This window comes from Rhopilema esculentum, chromosome 12, assembly GCF_057945365.1.
Source record: "Rhopilema esculentum isolate cy_ngs chromosome 12, ASM5794536v1, whole genome shotgun sequence".
NCBI classification, from domain to species: domain Eukaryota; kingdom Metazoa; phylum Cnidaria; class Scyphozoa; order Rhizostomeae; family Rhizostomatidae; genus Rhopilema; species Rhopilema esculentum.
This window is the reverse complement of record NC_142826.1, coordinates 1,164,799-1,185,034: the sequence shown is the minus strand read 5'-3', so window position 1 is coordinate 1,185,034 and position 20,236 is coordinate 1,164,799. Positions and strand designations below refer to the sequence as shown.

General features: G+C 37.2%; 1 protein-coding gene across 1 annotated transcript in view; it reads right to left on the bottom strand.

Moving 5' to 3' along the window:
* LOC135681589 (1-phosphatidylinositol 3-phosphate 5-kinase) overlaps window positions 1-20,236 on the bottom strand; it is a 44,210-nt gene that overhangs the window by 13,859 nt on the left and 10,115 nt on the right. The window contains exons 10-27 of the mRNA XM_065196129.2: window positions 19,347-19,624; window positions 15,316-15,430; window positions 14,547-14,744; window positions 12,631-12,816; window positions 12,243-12,362; window positions 10,909-11,799; window positions 10,517-10,617; window positions 9,952-10,023; window positions 8,992-9,163; window positions 8,047-8,225; window positions 6,472-6,582; window positions 6,050-6,164; window positions 5,171-5,412; window positions 4,564-4,681; window positions 2,681-3,358; window positions 864-2,189; window positions 175-385; window positions 7-54 (exon numbers count right to left, since the gene is read on the bottom strand). Coding sequence (XP_065052201.2) covers window positions 7-54; window positions 175-385; window positions 864-2,189; window positions 2,681-3,358; window positions 4,564-4,681; window positions 5,171-5,412; window positions 6,050-6,164; window positions 6,472-6,582; window positions 8,047-8,225; window positions 8,992-9,163; window positions 9,952-10,023; window positions 10,517-10,617; window positions 10,909-11,799; window positions 12,243-12,362; window positions 12,631-12,816; window positions 14,547-14,744; window positions 15,316-15,430; window positions 19,347-19,624 — 5,161 coding nt within the window. The remainder of the gene's footprint in view (window positions 1-6; window positions 55-174; window positions 386-863; window positions 2,190-2,680; window positions 3,359-4,563; window positions 4,682-5,170; window positions 5,413-6,049; window positions 6,165-6,471; window positions 6,583-8,046; window positions 8,226-8,991; window positions 9,164-9,951; window positions 10,024-10,516; window positions 10,618-10,908; window positions 11,800-12,242; window positions 12,363-12,630; window positions 12,817-14,546; window positions 14,745-15,315; window positions 15,431-19,346; window positions 19,625-20,236) is intronic.

The window sequence follows — 20,236 nt, the reverse complement described above, 5'->3', positions numbered from 1 at the left end:
ACATACCCATGAACCCGAATCCTCTGTATTGTAACGATCTTTGCCGGGAGTGACCTAACATCAACGACATTAAGCCAAATTAATATGCTAGATAAAACTGCAGATAACCAGGAATCCATAACTCGAAAGGTGTTAATAAAAGTGGATAACGGCTTAAAGTATAATAAGCCAAACCTTTGTTTCGGAGAATGGTGCTGCTAGAAGACACAGATTCCCGCTCGCTCTCCTCCGCATCGCTCACCCTCCTTGCACCAGATCTAGATTTCTCAACTCTCTTCTCATTTTTGTTGTCCGTAACATCGGTACTCACACTTGTCTTGTACCCTTGCTCGGCCTTTGATGGCGTTTCAGGTGATTTGAGGGTTTCATCTAAACTCTCATCATACTGAAATGGAAATGAAATCATTTTTGGTAAAAACGCTATCTAACGTTAGGTGCTTGAGCTGATGAAGATGTCATTAAAAAGAAACACTTGCAAAACCTTTTTAAGGCCAATATTAATTGGACAAGAATTAAAAAATTCAAGAAACCGAAAAAGAATATAAGAATCTTAATGCTACAATTCCAATCACTCAAAAGTTTTGAATGAACTTGCTTGACAGTATCGAGGTAGGAAACTGCGAGTCAATTTTGCAAATTCAAATATCAATCAGGAACTCACTTGTTCTTCTTTCAAAGAAACCCAAACCGTTCTACATTACTGGACAAAAATTAAGAAGAAAACAAAATACCTCAAATGCCTGAAAAGCATTAAGAGAAATTGTAATTTTATATCTTTAATTGCAATATTCCGTGATATTATCACTGAACATTCCTGCATAAACATTTGCAAAATATCTGCTCCAGGAAGCAAAATAAGTCACCTGAATTTCCTCCGGGTCATCCATCTCAAGGTCTTTTCTATCAACCTTACACACCTCCTCAGCCATCTTGGTTAGCTCCTCCTGCCCTTTAGCAAAATCAATAAAATGTCCTTGGGAATAGCTTCTTATTCTCGCTCGAGAATGATCCTGCAATGGCGTTTTCTTAACAAGTTCAAACGGACTGCCAGGCAGCTCTTTTTCTATGGATGATTTTCTGTCAGCTTTACTTGGCGTTAGTTCAATTGGTGCTGACATCAAGCGTCTGTGTCCCATAGTTCGACCTTCTGTCAGCGTTGTAGAAGGAACATCAGAATCATCTCTTGACTTCCTTACTTCTTTATCACGCCATGAATGTTTCTCCTTTAAGAGTCCATCCGGAGGACCTTCTTTTGTCTCTAGTTCGTCGGGACTATTTTCTTCAAACAAAGGTCTTTTTCCAGATAAAATGTCATCTAGCTCAGAACTCGGTGCTTTATCTTCGACTCCAAATTTCTTTCCGCTGTTTGCTGGTTCAAAATAATCGCTGTCCTCATCAGCCCAAGCACCTAACGGTGGGTAGCGCCTTTTCTGCAAAGACTTTCGTTCCTTATTACTTCTTTTCTGTATTTCTTGAGGTGCATCTGACTGGGCTTTTTCGATGTCAGTTGGTACTTCTACTTTTGCATCTGTTTTTATCAAATCACCAGTACCCCTAGTTGTGTCAGTCCCATTTAAATCTCTATCGTTCGTATCTCCTTGTGTAACGGGAATTGAATTTTGACTTGCACATTCCGAGCTCTCGTCAACCTGCAGGCCAAGGCTTTTCAGCTTTTTCGTAATCGAAATAGGCTCAATCAGCTCGTCCTCGCTCACGACTTCTGGAATCTCGTAGTCGACAGCTGATTCACCAAAGCCGATTTCACTGGCGCTGTCGACATCTTTGATATCATCGATTTCATCTGCTTCCGATAAATATGATTGGTCTTCATCTGGAAAATCAAGAACATCTTGCAGCGACATTAGGTCACATGACCCTGCATCACTGCCATCTTCAACAAATAAACTGCTATGAAGTGACGAGGTTTCATCCGACTGCCCTAATGACATCAGCTTTCGTCTAAGATACTTCGGGAGGTTATCTGTCTCTAGCGTATTAATGACAGTGGACGATCGCTCACGTGACTCGACCATCCAGTGCTCTTTGCTTTCAGTTGAGCAAACGGAGTCTTCACTTTCAACCCGACACATCGATCGCCTTTGAGATACTCCATTTGTTATATCGGATAGTGATCCTCTCTCCACTTGAACGGAGCCAGTGCGTCTAAGGTTGGACTCTTTTGCATGTATCTGAATAAAAGATATTTAAGCTTTAAAAAACAAGACAACTGGTAAAATCTTGAAATTTTCATTATATTTCTAAACAATCAAATTTAGCTGATTGGTCTGACGGCTTCTGGCTTGCGTTCACAGATGCTTCAAAAAGTGCTTTCTCTATTTATCAAAACGGTCAACTGAAGAAAGGAAAATGGCCTCTGAGAAACATAAGACAAATCAACAGCAGACAACTGGAGGTTTGTGCTCAAAGCTCACATTTGTACCAACTGAGAAGCGATGACTCAAACTGATTCCATAAAAACTCGATATTTACCTATTACTTATTTACCTGTTCAGGGTTTTTATGATAGTAATTTATATTCTCTTTGTTAATTGATTTATACTTGTAATTCAGTTAACATCAACGTTTAAGTTTTGGTTGGCATTAATTAGCAAATTAATTACCTATATGAGAAGCCAGCCTAAAATAAACAAATTATTATTATTCATCATTATTATTTTACCCGCGAATCGCTGCTCTTTCTGCTGAAGTCGTTCTCATCATCATAGCCAATGCTACGCTCATTCGGTGACATTTCTGGTAGTTTTCCAGTTTCTGCATCGCCTTTCTCAGCTAAAGGTGATTTTATTACCATATATGGGCTTCCAACCTGTGTCCTCTCACCCTTGGCCCCTCCATTCTCTCCTTCTTTTTCAGAAGCTGTTTGGTCTTCCTTACCGATATTTAGAGATAAATCAATTTTCAATTGTCTCCTATCGCCGACACTTTCTTCCTCATTATGAGCCTCTGTGCCCTCTTCAGTATGACCTGGAAGTGAATTCTGACCTTCAATTTGACCATAAATTTGACCTTCAATTTGACCATAAATTTGACCTTCAATTTGACCATAAATTTGACCTTCAATTTGACCTGTCGCACATGCTTGATCAATGGCTTCCTTCGCTTCATCACTGAACTCCGCACCAAACTGACTCAAGGTTTCATTATTGATATCCGATGCAATGTATTCCTTAGGCGGCTCGATTCCTAAATACGTTTGTCTTAAAATCGCCCCGTTGTTTAAAAGCACTTCCGACACAGGCTCCTGGGCGGTTTGTGCGTGGATATAAGTGTATTGCAAATTCTGACCAGTAGCACCATTATCATCTCCTGTTTGATCTTGCGACACAGTCGGGTAGTACTATAACGGAAAAACTATTAAATAAGATACATAGGATGCAAAGACATAAAAGAACAAATTTCTGAAATACAAATTTCTAAACCAAAAAACAAGTTTCTACTTTCTGATATGGCATTCGTGTTAAATTTTTTCGGCACAAAATAGTGGCAAATGCGAGTAAATGTGAGGGATCATGGAAGCTAAATTCGTGTTAAAGTTCAAGCCTGATCGTGACCGTGAATGGGTTCGCAGAAGCCCGCCAATGAGCTTTCTTTTAAGCGAAAAATTAGGTCTTAAAAACGCTATAAAAAGTTTTTTTCTTTTACTCTTGTTCGCTTTGCTCATCTGGGTATTAATTGGAAAAGTATTTGGTTCATTTATAAGTTTTTGTCACGGTCCCCTGAAAAGCAATCTGCTTAGATTGGCTGGGTTACAGTGAATAAAGAATTTGAAATGAAATGAAATGAATGATCACAAAAAATGGATGATCACAAATTTTATCAAATCCCGCTAAAGACTTCGAGATGCCTTTTGCAAACAGCAAATGACAATTGTTCTTGCCAACGAAAATGCCAAGCAACATGTTTTCATTTACCAGTAAAATCGAAACAATGTAAATGCAACTGACTTTGTTTTGTAGCTAAACAAATATAAAAATATAAATCCAGGAATCACAAACAATACTTAAGGTAATATAAACGATACAAACCAAGTAATCAGTTGTCAAAATTAAAGGTTGATAAAGCGCAGGGGTCTTGATCAAAACTGCAGGATACCACAAGAGCCATGAAAATATTCTTAAATACGTTTAATTGATTAAGTTTTGAATCATTTAATATGCGAGAGAGCATCAATAATTTGCACGTTAGATCTAAAATTAATTAGGCGAATTCTCTACGTCATCAAAGCAGTCAAGCACTCTGGTTGAAACTGGGATAGTTCAATTTATTCATTGATTGTCAAATTTCGCAGAAAAGGCCCTGAAATCATTTCTACTTTTCATATGAGAAAACAACAGTGGTGGTCGCCTTTAGCCACTCGGTCCATGCCCCATTCGAACCATGCCCACCCGGCTCATACCTCACTCGGCCCATGCCCCGCCCGGCTCATACCTCCCTGGGCACTACCCCACCTGGCCCAGACCCAAACCGGCCCATGCCTTGTTTAAAGCCATTTATGAGCATGGTACTTCCGATTTGCATTATAATCGAACAACGGGTACATGCCTCTCCAATTTCATTAGGAACAGCATTTGGTTGATAACGCATCTCTTCACTTTTTGGGGACGATGATGGCTTGGCTGCCTTTTCGCGCTTCTTTTCTTGTTGGATAAATTCTTGCAGCCTAAAAGATGTACAGCAGCATCAATTTTGATAATCAATCTATACCGAAAATGGAAGATTCGAAAGCTGAAGATCAAGTTTCAATATTTCGCAAATTTTCAACCAAAGATGTCAGATTAACAAAATTCGTAAATAAATTTCAATCCTGTAGCCGTACTTCCTACTTCCTGCACATAAAGCTAGTTGATAAAGTGACAAATAACTACAAATTACTGCAATGGCATCTGAAAACGATTCGCTTGGGTTTAGCACAGTTTGTCTTTTTGTTTGCATAAAATACCAGATGGGAGTTGAGGGAGCTGGTACCCAGCGTTTCATGGTAAGCGAAGAGTTACTGGGTTTCTAAAATGACGGAGAAAATGGTCTGTTCATTGACATAGAGGTAGGGGCACTGCAGATCAAACAAGATGCGTGCAATGAATTGCAAATATGGAACATCAGATGAGAAATTCTGACTCAAAACAACTATTAATCATTTTATTATACACACCTTGCATTCCATGCGAGAATGACTTCACATAGTTTCTTCTTGAGATTCACAAGCATATTCCCTATGCTAGTCATAAGTGCACTCTTTTCTGAAGGTTTCAAGATAAAACTGTCGACGACATTATGGAATTCTGTTGACGCATTCATTGGATCTTCTAAGGATTGCCTTCTCTCCGAGCTCAAAAGACTGTCAACCTTCATCCTTAAGCATTGCATAAAGTCTTCAAAATGATAACTTTCCGCCTAATAATACGAAAGATATAATAAACATCTGATATATAAGAAGAGCTTTATTATTCTTTATTATTTAGTTGTAAATCTATTGCTTAATTTCAGCTTATGTTACTTGAAGTTTTGTTTATTAATCATTGTTAGCATTCTAGCATTTAACATTATGCTACATGATTTTAGCATATTGAGAAATAAAAACACGAAACTGAAATTTTGTGTTCATTAATCAATTGATTAACTAATTAGTTCATTCTCTCGTTCATTTATTGATTAACTCATTCTTTTCAATCGTTTTGTAATTTTAGCCATGGTAGCCCAAATAGAAGGGGGCCAAATTAGAATATACAAACATTGAAATTTAATATACTGGGTTATGGAATTGAAATTAAATGTCTACTATAAATTCTATATAAACGAAACAATAGCCACAACTTCAAAAATCAACAAGGAATAGCAAAGGAAAAAGCAAATTTTGTTCATTGAAAGATAATCTTTTTGTGCCTTTCATGAATTTCCTTAAATATAACCAATCTTAAGCTGTTTCTCTTCTTACAATCAAAACAAACTCTGACCATGCAGGCGTAAAAATTTTCAAAAAAATCATCTAACGTAATTAACGTTTTAAAAATTCAAGATAAGAAACACATACTTGAAAGTCCGATTGAAAATCTTTAATACTCTGCTCTCGTGTTGCATTTGTTATTGGATCGAGGGAGCGCAAGTCAATTATGCGCTCCATAATCTGTTTCAACACTTGATCGGCTCTAGAAACCAATTATAATACGTTGAATGAATAAGAATAAATTAGGTGAAATTTATTGAATTTCTGAAACATTTTGAAAACAAACATATTCAAAATCAAATCCATTCTGAATTTGATGTCTGTAGTGAAATTATCCCAATTTTACTTCGAATTTCAAACTTCGGCTCACAGTTTTCGAGACAGTTTAGGAATAATGAAATAGTTGAAAATGAACAAATCTAAATCAAAGAGCTGGTGACGAGAAGGTTGTAAACAAATGAAGAAAATTGTTAGATTCTCCAGGATAAAAAGGCCTTGGTGCTACCTACTTGGCACAAAACTCTTCAACGTCATTTTCCCATTCGCTCGGTTGTCTTTCCTTCCCAATAACAACATCTGGGCTTGGAATAATAACCTCATACAACTCAATAGGACGATACCTGAAAACAAACGGGTTGTGGTAAAGAGAGCACTCTAAAATCATAAAGAAGTCATGACATTTTAGACATTATGTATACGTGACAACTTCAGGCCTACTGGCTGGACATCATGGTCAAATTCAAGATTTTTGTTTACACTATTCAATAAATGGAACCTACTCTCTTCCATCACAAGTGACATTTGAGGCTTTCATAAAACCTGTCTCTTATGCATCGTCTACAGTGTATCTGTTGCATGCATGGCTTTAACCCTTTCAATATGGTGCCCATCTCTTTCTAGTTCATCTTATAGCTCAAGATAAACATCAACAACGACTTTTTTCACAGGCCCAAGACATTACAATAAAGTTACCAAATAAAATTCGCTAAGCCTTGAAACAACTTGTCAATGATAAAAATCTGTTGAGGCGTTTGACAAAATTAATATTTGTTGAAAATATTGGTCAAAGTATGTTGCAAGTCATCATGTCTTTAAATCTGAAGAGATGCAGTTCGCAGATGCAACTACGGTGATGGTTCACAGAGATAACATCAAATATTTCTTTAGACGAAACAAAAAACTGTGTGGAAAATCTCCAGCCGAACATCTCATCAAGATTACCAAGCAGCTGTTAGTAATGAACAGAATTGCTAGCAAACAAGCTTCGGGCGAATCTAATTCTTAATATCAGAATCGCAAAAGAATTCGTTATTCATGGTTTCGGTCTGACAAAGGAAGCTTCAAGAGATAAAGATCGAACAGAATCTAGCAACGTCACGCTCAAAAACAAAAACGCTTCGTGCTTACGCTTCTTCAAGAAAATAAAAATCATATATTGGTTAATAATGCCAACAAATGTTAATTAAATGATCAAAGACTTATTATCGTGTATAATAACCTAATGATAAAAAGTGGTGTCCGAAAACGGGTCTCATTATTATTGTCAAACGCCTCAGACCCTTCTGTCTGTATTTGGGGGGAATCCCGACGGAAAGTAAAAGCCGGCGGAAAACGCTCATGTCTTTACATGGACAAAACAGTTCTAGGATTTGAAATTGATTCTACATGTTCCTATACCTTCCATGATCACAGAGCAAGTGGTTCAAATCATTTGTCGGAATGAATCAGCTTGCGCATTTCTAAAGCCTGGTCCATACTTAGATAAGATTATACCGAAACGAACGTAGGTTATTTTCAAATAAGGCTCTTCTACTTTATGAAAATCAGTTCATTGCGGGTCATTAAATTTGATTTTTCCAAGTCAGCGGTGCTTTAAAGTTCAATATCAAAATTTATGAAAAGTAATACCTTGGGAAGGTGTATTTAAGAAAAATAAACGATAAAATAAGCTATTTACCTGTTACTCATCCTGCAGTTTTTGCTTGGCAATCTAAAATTGAGCTCGACATTTGCAAGTTCTTGGTAAATCGGAAAACGCTCTAAATTCCTTTTATACGGTATGCTAAGGTTTTTAAAAAACTCACTTGAATGACGCAACCATGTTCGCAAAGCTAAAGTACTGATAGTGATCTTGGTGTAGCGAATGGCCACAGGGCTCCGCACTAGCTCGTCGCGTGTACTGTCCCCCGTAAAATCGAAGCTCCAAGTACTTTGCGAATGATAGTGACCATGACTCAAATGACAAAGGCACGACGGGGGTAACCTAAGAGATTATAGAGATTCTTGGTTTTTGTAAATTGCAAATAGAAGAAGAGGACCTGATGAAAAATTAATGAAATTCGTAAAAAAGCAGCGAGAGTAACAAACAAAGTCTAGTGCTGTAATTAAAGCCTTGTTTGAAGAAGAGCGATTTAATGTTCATAGCAGTTTCTTAAAAACATTCAGAGTTAGAAAAAGCTTCTATCGAATATTGAAATGAGGAAACTTTACGATGGGAGAAAAGTATGATAAGGACATTGTAAGCACAAAAACACCGCAGCTTATCAATGCAATAACAGAGCAACCGCTACAAACAAGACCCTTTGCGTACTTAAAGAGTCTAGGTACACCAGTTCCCACGTTTATGGTTGGAATAAGAAACATAAGGAATACGCAGAACCAGGGGGCCGTCAAAGGAGGAGGGGATAAGGCCACGTGCCTACCCTAGTATAATCCTGGTAGATATTCTTTTAATTCTGAACGGGGGAAGCATCAACTTATGCTATTTTTTTTACCTTTGCTTTACAGGACAAAGGATTTCACTTCCATTTTTTAGGTTCTACAAATTTATCTCAGATATATAAAATATTGTTAAGCTTTTCTTACAAAACTGTTTTTTCTAAGAAATCTCTGTTGAGATTTGGCTCTACTAAACAAGAACCGCGACGCCTGTTCGAGCGACCATCCGTTATATGGAGAAAATTAATAAGACCACTAATCCGAGAAGAAGATTCGAGAGCAACAAAAAACTAAGTCCGGCATAAATTCACCTGTTTACACTGCTTGCACCAGCTCCAGGTCAGTATTGTCCGGTCATATCCAGGAATCGGCGATTCTAAATTTCTCATGTGAATATACAATGAACCATTTCCATGGGCAAAATATCTCACGTGATTTACCATTGGAACGTCGCAGTTGTGACTGGAACATATATAGGATGGCCTAGAAAAAATCAGTAAATGATGCAAGCTTTTCCATGCTATCTACAGGTCTTTGATTGTCCTGACAGCGTATATAACTGACAGTCAATAGATCAGCAGGGGCCAAAAGAGAGGCAAGAAAGGATAGGAGAAGAGAGAGAAGAAGGGACTAACGAAGGAAGACGAGAAGGGAGGGCCTACTGACAAGCTGAAGAGTGAGTCAAGTTTGGATTAAGATCCTTCCAAGTAACAATTATAAAAGTGACGTGCCTGATTGACAATGGGGTGTTATGACTCCACAATACGCAACGGTACTAAAACTAAAACTGTACGGTAGAACATAACGATAAACAAGCGAATTTTTTTGGAATGCCCCTGCTCATACTCTTAGTTTGGGATTCCAGACAAAAAACCTTAAATGCATGATTTGATAACGGTAGGATATGTAATTAGAAACACAATCCAATCATGGCGTCGCTTCAAATCTGCATCTAACACATCAAACAGAATGCTCCGTGACAAAACCTGTCAAATTCCCACAGAAACAGCTAATCAATCCGATTTCAAGGCAAAAATTTTACGGTGAATATTTGAATGGTTTGTCAAAAGCCGATGAAAATCAGAGCTTAACAAGCAAGATTAAGCAAAGTTAGTGCAATGAGATACCTGATGCGCGGCTTAATAAGTAAACAATGCTGGCAGCAAAACTGCTCTTTGGCATAGACAAAGTATACATAAATACTTGCAAAGCGTTTTATAGAAGCCATTGGTCTTAAGGAAAACCCGAAAGAAAAGACGAAAGAGACTCACCTGAAACAATACCGTTCTAGAAATCCTCCGAGAGTGATGTCATTTCTACCGTAAAATTCCATAAATACAGCCCTGAAACAAAAAAGTTCTTCCATAGTCACAGGAAACTAACAACGTATTCAGCTTTACATTGAAACTTGTTATTTGCATTCTCAGAATTAATCTCAGGCTATAAGAATCGTTTCACCGTCTTCCTTAGAGTTTGCTTTCATTGACTTTGTGGTTGGCAAGCTACTTCATAATTCAAGCATTGTAACCAAAACAAATCACTTCTCAAACAATGCGATCAAATGCCGCTTACGGTGATTTTAGGGAAAGAAAATTTTCCTTGCTGCTAAAAATACACAATAAGATGTTTTATAAAGTGAACTCAAAAATTGCGATTCCTTCATATCACAGAAAGTATTTTGGACGATTCCTTAAAAATTGCTTAAAGTCTTTGCCTTCCTACAAAACAGAAAATCACGATAAATTAACTGCAGCGGTCCAACACAACCAGGCCACTATCTGTGGGTCGGTAGTTACAGTTTCAAAATGTCAATCATAAAAAAATCAGAATGATTACCAAGGGCTGATGCATGGCTTCGGAGCATTGTGGGACTCACTTGAGTAGCTACTAAAAAGGACAGCAATTTTCTGATGGTTGTACGGATCAAAGCAATCCCCCTGAAAAAGGAAACTATTGTATTTACAGAGAAGTTATCAATACTTCTATTCGGAAAGTTAAATATTTCCAACAGTATCATAAATGTCTAAAAAGATAGTCCAAATAAAAGAACATATCAAACCAAATAGTCAATAACAAGTAAAATTGACGTCCATAAAATATATAAGAACGTAACTAGGCAACAGAATATGTTTGGTTATTTACAAAAATTTTTTTTAATCATGCAGCACAACAATTATTAAATAATAACTTAAGTTTGTATTTAAAGTTTAGTAAAACTCAAAACGTACCGATATTTCATATTCAGAGGACGATCCTTGCTTTTTATCGGGTGATGCAGAGGTCTGATCTTTGCCCTCCTCTCCACCATGGTCTTTTCCTAGAAATTCTCTCCTTTCCTTGCTTCTTATATTCACCTCTTTTCTTCTTATCTTATGAACCTCTTCAAAGTCTCTATAGGTTTTCAAATCAACAAGCCCCCCTTGCGCTCTAAAATCAGCTAATAAACTTTTAGTCGTTTGATCTTGAGGACGGGGGACAACATCTGGAATTGTAAATGGATGTGGACCTTTCGCTATCAAGTTTGGATTTACTGTCTTCGTTTTGACGCCTTTTTCGTCGCTGTTGAACTTTACTTCTTCTAGATTTTTTACTTCATTTAAAAGCTTTGATTTGTACAGTTGCCCTGGACTGAATCGACGGCAGCCACAGTTCTGTCCTTCCTCTGTAAGCAGATAAGGCAACGGATAAACACAAAACGGAGAGCTGCAAAGAACAACTTGAGAGATCAACTCTTTGAATTTCTTCGACTCCTCTAACATGTTATCAAGTTTTGAATTCTCGCTTGTCAGGCTTTCTTCAATTGGATTAAGCGAAGTGGTTTCCTCTTCGTTCTCTAGATCCTCTAGATCCTCCTCCGCAATCTTGAAAACCGCCTTTCTGTGTCTCTCCTTTTTTAATATGGAACCAGTTGGAAGCAAGTTATCTAAGGTCGGTGGCATGGCGAACTCGTCCATAAGAAACTTGTGCTCAAGCTTCAAATGATATGCAACATAAATAAGGTACTTTAAGATCGCCTTCACCTTTGTCAAGATACTTTTATTGCCACCTTGCAGGACCAAAGAACAACCTAAATCTGGAGCACAACCTTCAAAAAACATGAGAGTTCTGGTTCCACCATCCTAAAGAAAGAACATGGGGGAAAGTTCCAAAATAAAAAATACACAATAATATGAATGGAGGATTTTTACAAGATTTGTTCAAAACTCTTATATGAGCGGAGCCTATCAAGGTTCTACAGAACAGTGCTATTTAGATAAACACAAAAAAGCTGTATGTGACAGGATATCATTTGCATTGTATATATGACAACTGACTGTGTCATGGTTTCTTAATACCTAAATAATACCTCTACTGTGCATCAAAACTGTGCATTGTGAATAATGACCAGCTCGAAGTTGCTCACGTTTTAGAATAGAGTAAAAATTATACCCTTATTTCCTTATTTTTTTAAAATTCTTTATGAAACAGGTAATACAGCGCTAAAATCTTTGCCAAAAATAGTAAGAACACCACAATATTCACGTTCGAAAGATGTGTATAAAAATACGATATTCTTTATTACCGGCAAGAGGTACTTTTGCAACCGGAATTGCTGACAGGTCCCCAGCCTCGGGCGTGTCACTTGTTCCATTGACTGCAAAACGGCAGCTCGTGTACACCTTGCAATGTTCTCCATTACATTCTGCAAAAGTTTAATTTCAATCACAAACAAAGCTCTAAACGCAACACTAGCAGAGAAACTTTCAAAATGGGCTGCTTACCCTAGGGTCGTGCTTTAATTGCCATTAAGGTAGATGAATACATCCAACACCCCAACCCCCCCCCCCTCATTACCGCACAAACCCAAACATAAAGCACTAGTCCCAGAGGCGGGGCCAAGCTGCTCAACTCTTCCCAACTTGCACTTAATCTTGGCAAAACATGTTTGATTCAGCTGAAAAAACACTCACCGATTTTATATTGTGAACAAGGGTTATTCCAGCTTCCAAAAGCATGTTCTGGGCAACCCTTGCTACCGTCTTCTCTACAAGGACAATGTTAGGTTTCAGCGACACGATCCTGGCAATAAACTTCTTCAGGAATTCATATTCTTGAAGGACAACCGGTTCAATCGATGTGAGCTTGTTTTCAACCCGCTGAAAAAAATAATACATACAAACGTAAAAAAAACGAAAAGTTGGCTATTATAACCTATTTAAAGGCAATCGTCGTTTTATTTCATTCCTGCTACACAGTTGCAATAATGACAAACATATTAGAGAATATATGAACTAAAACCCAGATTTTTAGATTTCTTTCAAGGGTATAGGGAGATGGCGGTGAAAGCACTCGCATAATTGTTCTATTAGTAAATTTCTGAATAAATTTTTTTGGTCGACAAACCCTTGTGGCATAGACAAAAGGTCCACATATAGATAAGGAAATGATTAACCTACAATGCAAGAATTCGGACCACATATTTTCAGTTTTTAACTACTTTCATAAGTCAAATATTGCAACATATGAAGTTGATTTGCGGCGTCTTTAGCAGCATATTAAACTCTGTTCTCTTCCCAAGGCGTATCTGAGCACAGAAAACGTGACGCGAAGTCATTATATTTCGCAACGGCAGTCTGCAGTACACAGGCCTTTATCGAATAGCAAATAGCCGCAACGCTTAAGCAGTTTTTTATGATTTAAAACTTTAAACTACAACTAAAACTACTAAAACTACATGCCACGCATAATAGCAAGGTTACACAAGGTTATCTAGTTTTCATTATGAGTGACATTTCCAATTAAAACTACACATAAACACAAAAACGAAGAACAAAAAGAATTAAATAGGGCAAAGTAAGAGACCTCTAGAAAAATTGGCATACGAATTTTTTTTACATAATTTTACATGTGTCAGAGGTAAATCAAGAAATAAAGAAAAGAAAACAAAAAAGGGGGTTGCTGCTGTTTTGTCTTTAGATAAAAGATTCTCTTAAGCAGTTCAGCGTTTAATAGAAATTGTGATCTGTAACATTCAAAATCTCAGATTCCGCACACATTTCTCCCGCCATAAAAGACTGTTATCACTTTAAAAGTTTAGCCGAAGAGCGGCAGATTAGCCTTTAAGCGTATTTCATCCCGAAAGCGTTTCTTTCCAGGATGATAGCCGCTTATCTTTCAAAAGATATTTCCAGCACTAGAATTTGGTTTAAAAGACTCGGTATCTTTAATCAACCAAAGATACGCCCTTACGTCATCAACTCTTCTACTAGAACATATTGTATCTGGCAAATAGACAATTTATTCCCGCCAACATGGAATTGCATTAAATCCTAGGCTATCACTTCGTTTATACTTCGGGTTCTGCAATGAATGAGAATCGTTTGGAATCCAGATCATTTCCAGCGTCATCTTAGTATGCCCGAGAGCTCTTGAGACCAAAAATTAGACAATTGAAATTTTTTGGGTTTCAGGATGACACCCACGATACAAAGCCCCAAAGCTCTTGAGGTTCCTTTGTCGATACGTGCAGACGGAACTTTGATATGACCCAAATCCATTTTCAGTATAGAGTGCGGTAGTTAGCTGCAGATACAGTATTTCGTTGTAAACAATAACCAAATGTTTACAGAAAAACTTGGAACTAGGACAGTGTTATTCCACTTGATCAATGTAAATTGAAAAACCTTGATCAATGTAAAAAAAAAAAAAAAAAAATTTGGTAGGCCACATGATAAACAGTTTTTTGTGACAGAAAACTTTGACTCAGGCATAGGAGTCAATGTGTACAGGTAAATGCTCCTTGGTCGAGAAAAAGACAAACTATATCACTTTTTGCAAAGGGCAATTAACTTTTGGCGAGCTGTGGCGTGAAGTAAGTTTGCATTACCTGGTACTCGATTGCGCAGCTGAGCATCAAGATTTTTGGTTGTGTGAAGGAGCAAGTCATCTTTTTGTGCACGACGTTTTTTGGGAAAGCAACACCGCTGACCACTTGGCACTCAGGTTTGTCTCCAACTGGTACAATTTTGAACCAGACATATTGCCTGATGTCCATATCGTCATCACGGCGAACGTCAGGGACAACCTTGGTGAAATGACAACAGGGTGTTATTCAAAATATCATAGAATGGCAATGGATGCCTAAATCTCTAAACTTATTCTATAATGAAGCGATGAACGAATGCTGTATCTCAGTTACAAATTTCATGGCGAAAACACATTCTTATTAAATCATAATATGGAAGTCCAAAATCCAACATTATTTAATAAATTCATTACGAAAAACTCATGTCACTACTGCACAAAAATCAACAGATTTGAAACATGCCTGTTTTTTAGATGCTGGCAGCAAGGAAATTCATTAATCTAAAGGATGCCGTCAGAAGGAGACGTACACTGATACAGTATCATGCTGCCAAAAAGCTATTGGGTAATTTTTCAACGAATGAGCGCATGAAAGAGTTTGGTACAGTGCAGTTAGCGATAAGCCCACTGAGTGGCGGGACCAAATGATGCTAGACCTAATTCAAGTACCGTGTGAAAAATCGTGTAGCTTTTATACACACTTTTCGTATTAACAAGAAAGACTTTGCATAACTGAAGTCGCGTCATAAATTTTATACGTATGCAAACATGCACCATCTTCTTTTAATTACCTGCTCACTTATTCGAACAACAATCGGCATTATAACATCTTTCCAGACGATTGGAAGGCCATCCTTTTTGATCCGCTGGTCCAATAGGATAAGTAAATGGTGATCCGATGCAAGTCTAAAATAATTTGATATATATATATATTATATATAAGATGAGGTTTAAGGCAAGAGCAGAACAAAGACCGAATAAGGTATATAGAGCGAATTTGAAAAGGATGATCATAGGGAATTTTTCACATATTTCGTTTCAAACAGAAAACAACTTGCTAAAAATCAAAAAGTAATGATGAACCTTCTAGTTTGGCAACAATGGCAGACTGTAGTATGCCGAAATGTTCTGGTTTTCATTTATATTAAGGAATAGACTATATTTATGGACAAATGTGAATAATGATGGCTTATTATAAATTCAGAAGGTATACTTTGTTGCGGTTACAGGGTGGTTTACAGGGTGGGATATGCTTTGCTACTATGGCATGCTGATTATCTGACAAAATGTGCCATGAAAGAAAACACTTTTTGTTTTACTTGCTTATCCAAACTTTTTCTTTTAAAGACCTTTTACTGCAAATAACACAGTAGAAGGTATTCAAAAAGGCCTCAAAGAACGGCTGTCTCTAAATCACTAACAAGACCAACATCTTCGACAAAAGGAGTCATTTATCAACTTCGAATCTCAAGCTTTTTATATTAATTAACCACTTTCATTGCAAGGAGATTTTTATGAAATAATCATAAGATATGGCAGACGGTTTAAAATCCTATTTAGACTAACTTAATGATAACTAAACTTATCTATGATTATTATTATTATTATTTTCTCAAGTTTTTCCACAATATAGTCGTGGCTCTTTATCTATTGTACAAACTATATTGAAATTAACTTAAAAGAATTATAAATTGTAAATAGAAAGAACTTGTTTAAAAATTATAACACTGTTAACGTGCGGCAGTTTTGAAAATCGTAAGACAATTACGCGGCCTAATAGAAAAGTAAGACCATTATTACAACATGCCAACGTGAGGAGCCGGTAAACGAGTCACTATTACGGAAAGGCGCTCAACTCTTGCAAGCAAAATGATTGATTTACACTGAAAACCAGACCAACCACTGTGCTTTTTATCATACCGTCTTATGTACAATTGAGAAAGCTTCAGGCTTTTTATTAAATTTAATTTATTTTAAAATTACATTTGACTGCATCGGATTCTCATCGTCTGTATAATTAATTACTAAAATTACTCAGCCGTATAATTACTCATTGCAAGATTCACAGAATCCGGCGGACAGCATATCCTGCGTTTCTGAAACCAGGGTTGCCAGATGTGATTTAAAAAAAAGGCCAGACGGGTAGGCAACCCAGGCCAAAATGTTATAAAAGGGCCAAATCATAAAATATTTCCAAAAAAAACATTGCGCGTGCGCTGTTTGTACCTCTATGCATGCGTTATACATACATACATCATTTATTTTAGGCAGGTTGTTAAAGTAGGCAGCACAAGTGCTGATGTGGAACTGCATCTAGTTTAAGTTATTTTATTTAAAAAAATTTTACATCAAGAATCTAATCTAGAACTAAAATCTAAATATAACACCCACAACTACTTAAACACAATTAATATTATCTTACTGAAATTAGTGTCAATATATGTTGGGAATTTAGTCACTCTTTCCACTTGACGCTGACAAGCAGCAATGTTCCGTATGTTATTGATTGTACAGTCTCTTTAATTGACTTTAGTTCCATTTTGAATTTGGTCACACTTTGATTAATTTGACACACTTTTCACCCTATATTTTCTTTTCATTATCTTATAGATCATCATTTAGAAGTGAGTTTTTCCTGGTTTAGAACAAAAAAATCTAATCAAGGGGCGCCGGGGGCGCGATTTTGCTTTTTTATCACGTGACCCTATGACGTACATTGTGATAACTCGGAATTTTCCTGTCATAAATAGAGAGTTTACGAAAAACGACGCAACAGGTCAGACGAACTGAAATCGTTTAGAAGCGTGTTGTAAACGTTCATATTGGATTGTATACCAGTAGCAGCAATAACAAATTATCACAATCTACGTCACGGTGTCACGTGATTCATTTCCCGCCATAATTTGAAAAGGGTTTTTAAGTAGGAAAATGAAATCAGAAAGAAAAAATATTTCAACGCCACTCTCATACAGCATTTTACTTTAAGTTAAAAGAAGAAACAAATTTGGCGCCAAAAGCGTGTCACTTGTCCTTTAACTTTGTCCGGTATCAAATTCCATGCAATAGCAGCTTTGTGTCGAAATGCCTTCCTACCAATTTCTGTTTTAGGACAATCCACCAGCAATCGGAGCGGATTTCTCAGATTGTAATTCGGTTGTTCCTTTTCAATAAGACAGCAATACCGCATGTTACACACGACATAACTATCCTAAAGTAGGGATTTCTAAGGCTTCCTTAGGCAAGAATTTCAAATCTTTTTATTATAACGCTTGCAACTTTCTTCAATTTGTGGTTTCCAACATAGCTTACTGTCTATCCTTACACCGAGACAGTCTGAGAATTTTTTGTAATCGATTACTTTATTTCCAAAAGTTATTGGCTGAAGTGGACCTATGAAATTCTTTTCATTTAGTATCACTGCTTCTGTTTTGCCCTCATGAACTGTAAGTTAGTTAAGAGAGCACCACTTGAAAACTTCGTTCATGACATCTTGTAATGCGATGCACACTTCATCAACACTAGATCCGGCCGTAAAACAGCAAACATATAAAGTTCACCGTTTACTACACTGTCTGGAGAATCATTCACATACAAGCTAGAAAGTGTTGGGCCAAGAACAGAGCCTTGTGGCACTCCATATCTGATTTCTTGGTTACTTGAAATTTTTCCGTTGACTTTGGTATATTGCATACGATTTTGTAGATAGTCTTTCAGCCAGGAGAACAATGATCCAAAAATCCCAACTGACTTCAACTTTTGCAATAGTATTTCATGGTTTACGGTGTCGAAGGCTTTCCGAAAGTCTAAGAAGAAAACCCCTACTTCATACCCATAATCTAGTGCTTTCCTCCATTTCTCAGTTAGATGTAAAAGCATACCATCTGTGGAGTGACCCTTTTTAAATCCCCATTGCCTGCTGCTTGATAGTTTATGCCTATTCACATGATTGTCTAAAGAATGACAGACGTTTGCTAGGAACACTCAACAGAGAGATTGGTCTGAAATTGGCTCTTTCCGTTGAGCTCCTTTCTTAAATAAAGGGCTGAGGCAAGATATCTTCCAGCCCATGGGGCATTTAGAACTTTCTATGCTCTTTCTAAACATGCAGTAAAACCCAGAATCAACTGTGCTACCAAGTAAGTGCAACGTTTTCGGAGATATCTCGTCCGGACCCATTGCTTTGTTAGGTTTCAACTACTTTGCAATACTTTTCCTAACAATTTCTTGATTAATAATGATTTCAGGTATGGTTGGAGTTACTTTCGTTATGAATCTAGTAACCTCCTTTTCGTTGACAGGTGCATGTTCCTTTGCTAGATTTGCCAATTCCTGCGAAGTACTCATTGAAGCAAAGTATTTCCAGGATATTTCTGAGTGACTTATAGGTGATAATATTTGACATATGGGCGTAGTAAGCTACTAATTACTCAATTATTTTAGTTTTTTCTTTCAATTTAGAATTTCTGCTGAAAAGGCCAAAAAGGCCAAATTTAAGTAGTAGGTCAAAAATAAATTTTCCAGGCAATGAAAAAGGCCAAAATTAGGAAATTTGGCCTGAAAAAGGCCAATCTGGCAACGCTGGATGAAACTCTGTCCTGATGCGAATTGCGTTGCAATATTATATCATAATCGTCGTAGCCGTCACCATCGCAATCATAATAATCATAATCTGCTGCGCGTTGGTGAAAGACAGACTTTAAGGCATACAAAACGGTTCAGCTTTAAGGTGCTATCCTAACAATCCTTAAACTTTCTAATTGGTATTGGTATCATAATTATTATCATTTTCTAATTTTGTTTATTGAGACGTCAGCTAACTTACCGAAGTCTCTCCCGTGCCAAAGTCTCTCCATTGTCGTCGTTAAACGCCCCAATCTCTGCGACCTGCGATGTAAGACGGGGCTTCGGAAACTCAACGCCTCGCAAAATATCATCACCGAAATGAGTAGAGCTGGAGCTTTTAGCAATCTTTTTCTTAGCAACGAAAGGATGTCCTTCTACGCATACATAAGTGTCTAACGGAGGTGGAGGCACATGAGTGATGAGTGACAGCTTGTTCGTTTGGTCGTAAATTTCTTTGCGAACTTGCTTCTCTGATTCCTAAGGGTCAAGAAAATATCTAAAAAGCAGCTCATCGAACGTGGATAATCGGGAGATTAACATGCCTTAAAAACAAAGCGAACTTTTATTCTTTGGTTTTCAGCACAACAAATAGCGAAAAAATCAAATTTCGAATTCGGCCGATCAAAATTAGGAAGAACTCTGCACATTATTTCAATGAAACTTGTGAGCATACACCACAGGGCTAGGCTGTATGTATAGATGAAATTCCCACTAAAGCAGCTGTTGGACAATATCTCCTGTCGTGTAAGCACAATTACCAACAATTGCACAATTTGAAAGATCTAGCTCATGAGTCTGCAATTTAAAGTAACAAAAAAATTCTTTTTACAATTCTTCTATCATTTGTAACTGCCTATCGTTGCGAAACACTACATCACCTACAACAAGCGGCCTTACCTATATCTAACTGACAAGAAGTATTAAGAGTCGCTGATAAAAAGTATGGCGTTGCATTTGGCTAGATATAGCATCAGAAAGTTCTTCACATGCGTGCAGTCTTTTCTTTGTGTAATTTTGGTCTCAATATTTTCAGAAATGCTTTTACATTTCACATCTCCAAAATATGAGCGCAAGTTGAATAGCAAAGTC